This window comes from Brassica oleracea, chromosome C3, assembly GCF_000695525.1.
Source record: "Brassica oleracea var. oleracea cultivar TO1000 chromosome C3, BOL, whole genome shotgun sequence".
NCBI classification, from domain to species: Eukaryota; Viridiplantae; Streptophyta; class Magnoliopsida; order Brassicales; family Brassicaceae; genus Brassica; species Brassica oleracea.
The window spans coordinates 53,838,248-53,849,992 of NC_027750.1; the positions used below are offsets into that span (position 1 = coordinate 53,838,248).

Here is an 11,745-nt window from a genome sequence, read left to right on the forward strand (position 1 = left end):
TCTGCCTTAAGAAAGTGGTGGAATTAGGAACAACTGAAATCTTAGTGATTAAAAATACAATGGTCATGAGAATGAGTTGTAAGAATCATGTCCTTATTTTCTTTTCCATGCGAGGAAGAAATATAGAACAAAATATCCTAGATAATATTAATATTTTGCAACATTTATTTTGTATGTTTCTTCTCTAATAGGTCAATTTCGCTGTTTTTTGTGTGGAAGCCTATGGTATTTGGAGAAATTCAAAAATATTAGTTTATTTTAAAAACTCGACATTTACTGACTTTAATCAAGTAGATTATTAATGTGTCAGGCAGAAAAACTTTTTTTTTAGTTTTATTTATTTTTTGAAACTTACCTTTTCTTTAGTTCAGGTTGTAGAAAAACAACAGTCGTAAAAAAAAGAGTACGTAGTCCTAGATCATCCGTTTTCACGTATGGTAGAGACCTCGAAAAATTAGACCTCGAAAAAGTAGCCATTTGTTTCTGAAAAAAAAAGGAATGGCAAATCCATTAGCTGTGATGTCAAATTAGATTCAATCAAATGACAAAAATAAAGATAAATATAATATATTTTCGTCATCATATATATATATATATATAACCTATCAGGTCCAAATAAAATGAATGAGGAAAAATGACCATATTCCACCAAATTCTTAAAAATAACACCAAATTCAGATGTGAATATCTCACAAGAGATGATTGGAAACCTAAGAGAAGAAGAACAATCAAAGCATTGCCAGAAACATTCAACGAATAAAAAAATGGAAAAAGAAAAAGATGCTAAGCTAAACTAAAAATAAATATACAATCTACAATAAACATAAAACTAAAATAATTTTGTAAAAAACCCGTAAAAATTGTTGTTTGTTGAAGTTTTGTGTGTGAGGATGGATTTTAAAACTCATGTATTGATGATTTTTGTCAATTCATCTCAAATTTCAATATCATACAATAAAGTGAAATGGGAAGAGCTTATCCTCATATGCTTGCGTGTTTGCGTTGTATTATCACAAAGTTCAATTTTCTTACTTAATAGTCTTGATGACTAATGTTGCTTAACTATAGCTCATGCATCTAACGAATTCAATGGCTTTCTATGTAAATTCAATACCGCTTGCATTTGGAAAAAAAGAAAAGAAAATAGAATATGTTGTTGTATGATGTTATCAGCCCGAAGTCAATGTGCAAGACCTTATACTCTGTTTCTGATGTACTGAATATAAGGAGATTGGATACTTTAAAAAAATTTGGTATATAGCACATAGGCCTGGGCAAAATAACCGGAACCGAAGAACCGAACCGGAACCGAACCGAAATACCCGAAACCGGAACCGGACCAATACCCTCAAATACCCGAACGGTTCCTATATTTTTATATCCGAAATAACCGAACCGAACCGGAACCGAACCGAGAACCGAACCGAGAACCGAACCGAATCAGAAAATATACTTGCTTGAAATCACTTTGTTTAAGAAGTCTGATCTTAAATTTTACTTTTTGAACAATCTCGGATCTGAAACGCATAGTATATCAAATGAAATCTCTGAATGTTTTTTTTTGCTCCTCCACCAGCAAAGAAAACAAAAACAGAGGTCGGTCACGAAATCAAACCCCTCCAGCCACGATAAATAATTCAGGTGAAAATCATTTTATAGTTCCTTCCCTTATGACACCTCACATGTCCAAGCACAACCTTCTTATAATGTTGTGTTCTCCTCCTTTACCCAAGCACCCACTTTTCGTTGTTCTTCATCTTCTTCCTTAGTCTTCTACCAATTTCTTTTTCTTCTTACCATCTTGGACAACCACTTCCACTACAACAGATAAATTTTTTTTTTAAAAAAACAATCACTCTGTAAAGATGAATCTAAGACAAACAAATACTTGTGTCAAATCAAACCTACATTGCATTTCAAATTGACTTCTGCAGATTATTCATAGAAATAATGCTAAAGAGAAGACCAAATAGATAAACACTTAATCAAAGTCGTAAAATTTCCAAAAATAAACGATCAAAGATAGAAATAAAATATCAACTCCCGAGCAAAGAAGATGTATTCTTTACCTTACAAAAGTCCTGAAGAACAGTAGTTTATATGACACTTGAGTTTAAGCTCTTGGTTCCCATCAGCCGTGGCCAATGCTCCAGCTTCCTTGCTAATAACAGCCAATGTTTCTTCCCGCTTCCCTTCTCCATCCAAAAGCTCTAAATCAAGATTTTAAACAATCAGTTTCAAGTCCACAAAACACACAGCTTTAGTCCACAAAACACACAGCTTTCTACGGATAAATCAATCACAAAGCTTTGAATGAAAGATTTATAAAAGAAACAAAGACATGTGGGCGTACCAAACAGTGAATACAAAAAGCTTTTATTACTTACAAATATATTTGGTTGAGAGTGATTCTTGAGAAACTTAAGTTCCTCCTCAAGCTCCTGAATATGAGTTTCTATAAGCCAAAGTAGTAATCCCAGTACATGATGACTCTCCTCTTGAGAAAACGGCAAATATGCAGATTGTCCAATGTCAAATAGGACGACAAAATTGAGGTTAGCCATGACGGAAAAGGGGAATAGAAAAGTAAGAACATAGTACTTGGTTTGGGTAATGAGGGTTTGTGTGTATGTCCCTAAATATATAGCAAGTGGTTGATAGAAACATGAAACGTCTGGATTTGGAGGATGAAGAATAATCAAGAGGTGGATCGAAACAATAAAGGATTGAGTAAAAAACATCATTGATCGATGAAGTAAAAGCAGCTGTAATGGCGAAGTGGTAGAAACAGCGTTCCACGACGTTCTGAAAATAGGTTTATGCGTAATGTTTAATCTGGGCCACAACAAAATTTTAAAGCCCATACGAAAGACTCAGTTTCAGTCTATTTTAACTGAGCGAAGCTGACATGGAGGATTAAAATGTTTTGATTGGTCGATTAAATTAAACGACCTGGCATATCTCTCCATTGAGTATATTGTGCTTTTAGTAGTGTTAGATGATTAATAATACTAAATATTGTTAAAACTAAAGATATTTAAAAAAAAAACATTTAAACATTATTTTAATTCATATTGTCTGTTTTTTCCTTTTTTGAATAAAAGCTTTCAAGTCTGTTTTCCTTACTTGGTTAATTTTTAATATTATTTTAGCAGCATTTTTTACAAATTCAAAAAAGAACAAAAATATAATTTATAGATAAAGAAAACATATAATAAAATATAGTAACATCAACTTCACAAATTTTAGTAACATCAACTTCACAAATTTTATTGTTTTCACATGATAATAAAACCCTGTGATAGTTTAAGTTTTTTTTTTTAAAATCAAAAGTTTCTAACAAAATTACAAACACTTACTAAAAAAAAAAAGAGAAAAAGACTTATTTGAGATTCCCATTGAGATATTTTAAATTCAATCACAATGGAAAAGTGAAACATGAACAACTGATATTTTAAGTTAAATTTGTCTCTTATGATATTTTTATTAGTTACAAAGCTATTCTAGCAAAACAGAAAAAAAATGCAGAGAAGATAAATTGGTTAAAAAAATAAAAGATATAATTAAGTTTAAAACTTAACTTAATATTATAGTCAATGACCAAACATTTCATATCTTTGAATGAAAAAAATCTTTAGTAGTTATCTTCAGAAAAGGAAATTGCTATTACTATAATAAAAAGAAGAAATGGTACGTATCAAACCTGTGAGTTGAAGGTTAAAAGGGAAAAATCTACCGCCACTAGACTAGAGAGAACTTTTAGCATTTTGGCGTCCCAAAAATATTTATCATTTATGGCGTCCAAATCCCTAATTTTATGGGCTTTGGCCCAGGGCCGACCCAGTTTCTACTTTCTACTTTTACGCTAAATAAAACTTGCAATTTATTAGAACTTATTAGTTTAATTAAATCAAAGTGCTTTAAAAATATAAACTCATTTAATATGTATCGGATTTATTTAATCAAAATGCCAAAAAAAGGAGGGTAACCTTTTTTATATATTTTCTTAATCAAACATAGTAATTGACTGACTAATTGGCATCACTCTTGTTTGACCAATCGTAATATGGAGAATATTATAATTAATTACTTGCCTGGTATGTTTAAATCCATATATATGGTCTTGAAAGTGCTGTATTGTTGGCAAAATTTACAACCACATTTTAACTCAAAGAGAAACGTTACGGGAATTATAGATTCTAGTTATTTGTTCATTGTGACGCCGAATCTCACTATAAGATCGGTCATTGACTTTTTTTTTTGTGCACATCGGTCATTGACTATATATAATATTAAGTTTCATGGATTTTTTAAAACTCGATGCTAATTGACAATCAATAAATAGATTGATCTAATAGAAAAGTGGAAAAAGAAACATTATTAAATACTAAGATCAATGTAGTCTAAAGAACTTTTTAAATGACCCTTTAAAAAGACTTGCACCTTTTGGAAACGGTAAATTATTTCTTTTATTAATCATAATCCGACTAATTATTTTTACTTTATGAATTTATTATTTGTAAAATCAGATATCGATCAATATGTTAATAATTATGATCACGGACTCACAAATTTCTAATAACTTGATGTGTTATTTGAGGAAAGTTGTGATGTATCATTGATGAATATCTTCATTTCTTAAATATAGGTAGATTAACACTTAACCGATGTAGTCTAAAGAATATTTATAACATTGACAAAAGAAGGGAACTACTTAAAAGAGTACATAAAGGACATGAAACTTTTAAAAGGGGTTTTATAGATTCTAAATTTATCTACCGTCCAAGATAGCTCAAAACCACAGCGTCCTATTTATGTTCGTTTGAACAAATCTCATGTTTATTCAATATTTAGCAAGTGAAATATTTTGCCCAAAAAAAAAAAAAAAGCAAGTGAAATACAAATGAATTGTAAGTTATTTTTCTCTCTAATTCTATACAAAAATCGTCAACGATTATTCAATATATAGTTAGTTTCTTTAGAGTCATTTGGTTTTCTAGCGTGACAAGTGTCTGATTGCTACTAACAAGCTTCAATATTTAACTCATATTCATAAGTATGAACTCAGAAGAACTAAAAATTCAACGTCCAATAAGTTATATAAGTCTCGACACTTCTTCAAAAGTTTTGTTAAACGAAACTCTTGTCGTTCAAACGTTTTATTTTTTTTTTATCATCTGTGATTAATATTTGGTTTGATTTCCTTATCAACCGTAGCTCGAACAGTAACGATCGTTCTTCTTCTATTCGCGTTTCTCCAAAACGCGGCGGCTAAGAAAAGACAGCACAGTATTGTTGCGTCTAACGCTGCGGTTGCGACAGACCATGGACAGTGTTCAAAAATCGGAATGAATGTTCTTCGTCAAGGAGGGAACGCGATGGATGCATCTGTGGCCGTTGCTCTCTGTTTGGGGGTTGTGAATCCAGGGTCTAGCGGTCTAGGCGGTGGATCTTTTGCAGTGGTTAAGATGGCTAGTGGTAAAGAAACTGCTTATGATTTTAGAGAGGTCGCTCCTTTACGAGCTACTGAGGTAACTACGTTTTATTTAATGCGTTCTTTTTCCTCTTGTCATATGTGTTTTAAAATAAGTGTTATCCTTGAACGTTTTTGAAACATATAATATAGTTTTTCTTAGCTCTTGGTGTATAACATACATATTATTTGGGGATAATGGTCTTAGCATTCTTCAAAAATATCTACCAGGGGTTTGCCCGCAAATTCGAACATATAGATATTGTAAAAATATATATATTATGTATATAATGTCATAAATTTTGAATAATAATTAAAAACATTAAAAAAATATAATTTTCAACTTCAATTAGTTTGAAAATCAATCGTAAAGTTTCTATAAATTTGATGTAAAAATAATTGATGAATATTTAGTAATAACAAATGTTTGTGGAATTATATATGTAATAATCACATTAACTTTTCCAACATATATTATGCATCTTTTCCAGCCTCTTCTTATTTTTCTCGTTATCATTTCATTCTTTTTAGTAAATTTTTGCTATTGTTTTCTTAATTTTTTACATATTTTTCCAAATATTTATTTTTCTCTCTAAATAATAATACAAAACATACAATCAGCGAACCAAAAATTCATTTTAGAATTCTTTTCAATCATAACATTACCTTATTCACTATATTATTTAACTTAAATGTAAAACAGTTTTTAAATCAAAGTTCTCACATGTTCCGTTAAATATAATCCTTCTAATCTTCAAAGCCTAATTATTTATAAATCATGTATGGACATTATAAGAGATTAGTAATTATTATAGATACAATTATATTTTTATATGAATATGAAATCATTATATCGATTTCTAAAAATTGTTTTATATTCATTATTATATGTAGCCTTTTCCTTTGAGCTAAAGTAGCATTTTCCTTAACATTCTTAATGTAGGATATGTATGGCGGTAATCTTGAACTAAAGAAGAAAGGACCCCTATCAGTAGCTGTCCCCGGGGAAGTCGCAGGTCTATTCACTGCTTGGAAACAACTCGGAAAGCTACCATGGAAGCAGTTAGTGTACCCCGCAGAGAAACTGGCAGCTGAAGGATACATGATTTCTAAGTATCTTTATATGCAGATGAACGCGACCAGAGATGATATTTTAGCAGACAAAGGTGGTCTCTCTGAGCTATTTGCTTCAAATGGTGAGCTCAAGAAACCAGGGACGATTGTTCGTAACCCAAAATTGGCTTTCACACTTAAGCAAATCGCTGAACATGGTCCAAAAGTGTTTTACAATGGCACGGTTGGGGTTAACCTGGTGAATGATATACAAAAGTTGGGAGGGATAGTAACTTTGAAAGATTTGCATAATTACAAAGTTAAAGTTAAAAAACCATTATCTAACGATATTCTTGGATACCGATTACTCGGTATGCCTCCTCCTTCCTCTGGTGGCTCTTCAATGGTGCTTGTAAGTCTGTTTTTTTTTTTCTTTTGGCTAAAAATTTATATTTCATCAAACCCTACATTTATTTATTTGTTGGGAGTTTTCTTGTGTTGCAGATTTTGAATATTCTTTCTCAATATGGAATTCCAAAGGGTGTTGCGGGACCGTTAGGTGTTCATCGACTAGTTGAGGCTCTAAAACATGCATTCGCGGTCAGAATGAACCTCGGGGATCCAGATTTCGTCGATGTTACTAAGGTTGTTTCGGATATGTTGTCTCCAAAGTTTGCACAAGAACTGAAGAAAAAGATTAACGATGACAAAACCTTTGATCCTAAATATTATGGTGGCAAGTAAGTTTTTCTGCCTATTAAAATCCATCTTATTCGAACAGATCTTATGATGTTTCTTCTCTTATTTTGTAGATGGAATGAGATTCATGATCACGGGACGAGCCATTTCTCAATAATAGATAAGGAGAGGAATGTTGTAGCAATGACTACTACAATAAACGGTTACTTTGGGGCAACAAAGCTGTCTCCTAGCACCGGAATCGTTCTGAATAACCAAATGGACGACTTCTCGATCCCCATGAAGCCCCAACCAGATGTGCCGCCTCCAGCACCGGCTAACTTCATCCGTCCCGGGAAACGACCTTTGTCTTCAATGTCTCCCACCATTGTACTCAAGGTTGGTTAAAATACATGTTACTTTTGCTCACGAAAGTCGGAAGTAGGATTCTAAATGACAGTGTTTTCTGCTTTGGTTTCTGTAGGATGGTAAAGTGAAAGCTGCAGTTGGTGCGAGTGGAGGATTGTATATCATCCCTGGAGCAACACAAGTTTTCTTGAATCATTTTTTCCTCAACATGGATCCTCTCTCTTCTGTCATGGCTCCAAGAATCTTTCACCAGGTTTGTGCTTCTTTTTTTACCCAAATTAGAAACTTTCTTGTTCTTTTGTTTATAGCTAATTTTTTTTTGTGATGTCATTTTGCAGCTGATACCAAATAGAATTTCGTATGAGGATTGGAGGACGGTTTACGATGATCACTTCGAGCTTCCTAAAGAGACAAGAGACGTTTTGGAGAAGAAAGGTCATGTTCTAACGCCGATTGCTGATGGAGCAATTTCTCAGTTAATAGTTGTAGAATCCGGTGGAAATTCAAACGGAACGAGTAGGCTTGTAGCAGTTAGTGATCCAAGAAAAGGAGGGTTCCCCTCAGGATATTAAGATATATATATAGGGCTTCATAATTTATGGCATCGAACTATGACTATTAACTTTTAATCATGATAAATAAAAATATTAAAACTTTTTATTTTATTTGCGATAAGATCATAATTTAACATAGAAGAGTATACTTTCTTAACAGCAGAAGAGTACAGAGCAACCTCATCGTTTGGGTTTCAAAACTAGGTTTCTACACTGAATAAAACTAGCAATTTATTATAACTTTATTAATTTAATTAAATCAAAATGCTTTAAAAAGATAAACTCATTTAATATGTATCGGATTTATTTAATCAAAATGCCAAGAAAAGGAGGGTTCCCTTCAGAATATTGATATCGGATTTGATTTTTTCCACTGCGTATTGTAACGAACTTGTTTATGATAGGTAACCTTTTATTTTTATATTTTCTTAATCAAACATATATAGTAATTGACTAATTGGCATGATGGCATCACTCTTATTTGACCAATCGTAATATGGAGAATATTAGAATTAATTAGTTGCCTGGTATGTTTAAATCCATATATATGCTCTTGAAAGTGGTGTATTGTTGGCAAAAAATTTAAAAGAGAAACGTTACGGGAATTATAGATTCTATTTTTTTGTTCAATGTGACGCCGAATCTCACTATAAGATCGGTTATTGACTATGATATTAAGTTTCATGGATTTTTTTTAACTCGATGCTAATTGACAATCAGTAAATAGATTGAACTAATAGAAAAGTGGAAAAAGAAACATTATTAAATACTGAGATCAATGTAGTGTAAAGAACTTTTTTAAATGGCCCTTTAAAAAGACTTGCACCTTTTGGAAACGGTAAATTATTTCTTTTATTAATCACTCGGACCAGCCCACCCTACGGGCGGGAATTCATTTAGTTATATTTTCCTTTATATTTGTTTTTAGTCTAAATGATGTTGTTTAGTTATGCATACAATGTAATTTTTGTAATTTTTTTAGTTTTTCTCGTTCATTTCCGTTGATTTCGTTTATTATTAAAAACTCAAAATCAGTTTTATTGAGATTAACTAAATTTTATAATACGATTATTAGTTAAGTTGTTTTCTATCTTTATTACAGTATAACCTCTTTAAATTAATACTCTATAAATGAATATACACTAAAAATCTCTATAAAATAATATAATTTATACTTCCAAATTGAGTTTTTGGTTCAATTAGTATATCGATAAATTAATATCTCTATAAATTAATAAAAAAATTATAGTTAGTCCCAACATTATTAATTTATAGAGGTTTCACTGTATGTTGGAATAGATATTTTATCTGTTTGTTTAGTATAAATTATCAAATTTCATTTTTGCTATTTTTTGTTTGTTATTGAGTTATTTTACATTATTTTTATTGTTGGACTATGCAAGTATGTATTTTTTATTTTCATATTAGTATTAAAATTATGGTTGAGGTTTTTATTTTTCTATTTTTTTAAAGATTCACATTAAATTAAATTAAATAGCCTTATATTTTCTGTTCACAATACTTACAGAAATATGCTTATTTTCCATTAAAACAATTTTAATGTAATTTTTTAAAAATGTTTAATTTATTATCAATTAAATGTAAAACTAATTTTCAGTATTTTTATAAAAACTTTCAATATTTATTTTATTATTATTTTTAAATTCTATATGATATTGATTAATTTTTCTAAAACGATGCTTGAAAATAATTTTTAACACTGACCTCATTAAAGCTAATTAATTTATTACTACCATATAAGTAGTTTATTTTTATTTTTAATATTATGATTATAATTAAAACTAATAACTTATATATAATGTTAAACATATTATTAAGCTATTAATTTTTAAATAGCAATAATGGATGATTTATATTTGACTACTTTATAAATCTTGTAACTACTTACAAAACAGGGTAATCACAAAAGTTCAAAAATGTGAGGACTGATATCCAAGTTTGTATATATACTATATTTAAAATCATCACAACATGAACAGTTGACTTTCTAAATGCGTTGCTCAGAAAGAAAAAAAACTTGCTACACGCAAAAGCAGTTTTTTTTTTTATGCGTCCTTTCCTGAGATCCATTTGGAAGAACTCGACTTTTATCTTTTTTTTGTAAGATTATATCATTTATTCGATTGTGCTATGATCTGAATAAATATATTTCATGTCATTCATTCTTGTAGTTAAACTTTTTCATATCTTTTTATTTTAGAGAGAACATATCCTTCTTGTTAGCAAAAAAAAGAAAGAAAAAGAACATATCCTTCTTGTGTCCAATTGTTTTATCCTTTTTCATCTTCACTGTTCTGGAGAGATTCGGCTATAAGCGTATATCATTAAAGCACTTTGAACTTTAATTTAAATTATTGCACACAACAATAGCAACTTTAATTTCCTTTAGCATATATACATTCACTCCAAGTAGGAAGATTAATATCTTTCCTGTGTAATAAAGATTAGTTACTTTCATCATACAACTTTCCTCTGTGACTGGGTCAGTATGAGGAATTATCAGTTTTCTAACTTGATCGATTAAGTCTTGCGTGCCTTTCTGAGAAAACACTCGAACGCTAGAACCAGTAGCTCTCAACAGTGCTCCCGTCGCAAGCAGGCTGAACATGTGCATTGGCTGTCTCCAATGGACGTGAATGTTGCAACGGATCATAATCACTGGCGGTTGGGTTTTCGTTTCCAGAAATCTTGATTCTGTCAGAAGCCTTGCAGGATACACATGAGTTGTTCATAACTCAGTATTTCTGTTCACCAGTCCCATGAGTTTTTCATGACTATCAGAAAGAAGAGGAATGAGAAAAATGATGAGATTAATGAGTTTAGCCATAGCAACATAAAAGATTGATGAGAAAAATTATTTTCATCAAGCATGAGGACACTCATAAGATCCCCTTTTTTTCTTCGTAATATGTGCCTCATAGAACAAACAGCAAGAGACACAATCAAAAGAAGTTTGCGGTTTTGTCAATGTATTTATGTAGTTTGTAAATAACACGTATTTGATCTTGCCATTACCCGTAAGGTCCACAACAAATCAAATGATCCAACAAAACAAATAAGCATATTTGTAAGACAATGTACCGAGAAATTGCTGTTTTTGTTTCTGTCTTTCTTATTTATCCACTATACACATACAATATATTTAGAGAGAGAGAGAGATGAAGGTTACCTTTTCTGTGATTTGATTGTCAGTGTTATTCTTTTTAAGTTTATTGGCTTTTGATAACGTCAACTTGATGCTACAGATATTGCAGTTTTGATGTTCTGCATCACTTATTTTCTCCTCGGGATGGGCCATCACCAAACTTTTGACACGGTTCCTCTGTGATTCATTAATGTTGGGACAAATAATTAATAACCAAACAAACAAAAACCTGACGCAAAGAGCAGTATGAACAACATCAATTAAAGAACTTTAAGCTAAAATCATAACACTTTAAAGAGATTGATTTTTTTGTTAGCCGGAATTACATTAGGATAGGAGGAGCATGTCCCGGCCTCTTTTTACATCGAACGAACTGATAAATATTTAGGAAAGACTTACACATTTACAATAGCAGATTCACAGAGAAGAATGAATGAGAGGATGAGTTAGCC

The 11,745-nt window shown here is 31.1% G+C and overlaps 1 protein-coding gene and 2 long non-coding RNA genes across 3 annotated transcripts; 1 reads left to right on the top strand and 2 right to left on the bottom strand.

The window, feature by feature from the left end:
* Positions 1-1,516: 1,516 nt before the first annotated feature.
* On the bottom strand, positions 1,517-2,766 carry LOC106333927. Its single transcript, XR_001268493.1, has 3 exons — positions 2,388-2,766; positions 2,070-2,210; positions 1,517-1,818 (listed from the first exon to the last, which is right to left on the bottom strand). It is a non-coding gene; the product is annotated as an uncharacterized LOC106333927 (long non-coding RNA).
* Positions 2,767-4,903: 2,137 nt separating this feature from the next.
* On the top strand, positions 4,904-8,145 carry LOC106333973 (gamma-glutamyltranspeptidase 1-like). Its single transcript, XM_013772350.1, has 7 exons — positions 4,904-4,910; positions 5,218-5,531; positions 6,417-6,938; positions 7,031-7,266; positions 7,339-7,603; positions 7,689-7,826; positions 7,912-8,145. Exons 1-7 carry the CDS (start codon positions 4,904-4,906, stop codon positions 8,143-8,145), a joined length of 1,716 nt encoding a protein of 571 aa, XP_013627804.1.
* Positions 8,146-10,547: 2,402 nt separating this feature from the next.
* Positions 10,548-11,723, bottom strand: LOC106333980. The gene is made up of 3 exons (XR_001268500.1): positions 11,693-11,723; positions 11,318-11,470; positions 10,548-10,922 (listed from the first exon to the last, which is right to left on the bottom strand). It is a non-coding gene; the product is annotated as an uncharacterized LOC106333980 (long non-coding RNA).
* Between the last annotated feature and the right edge of the window lie 22 nt (positions 11,724-11,745).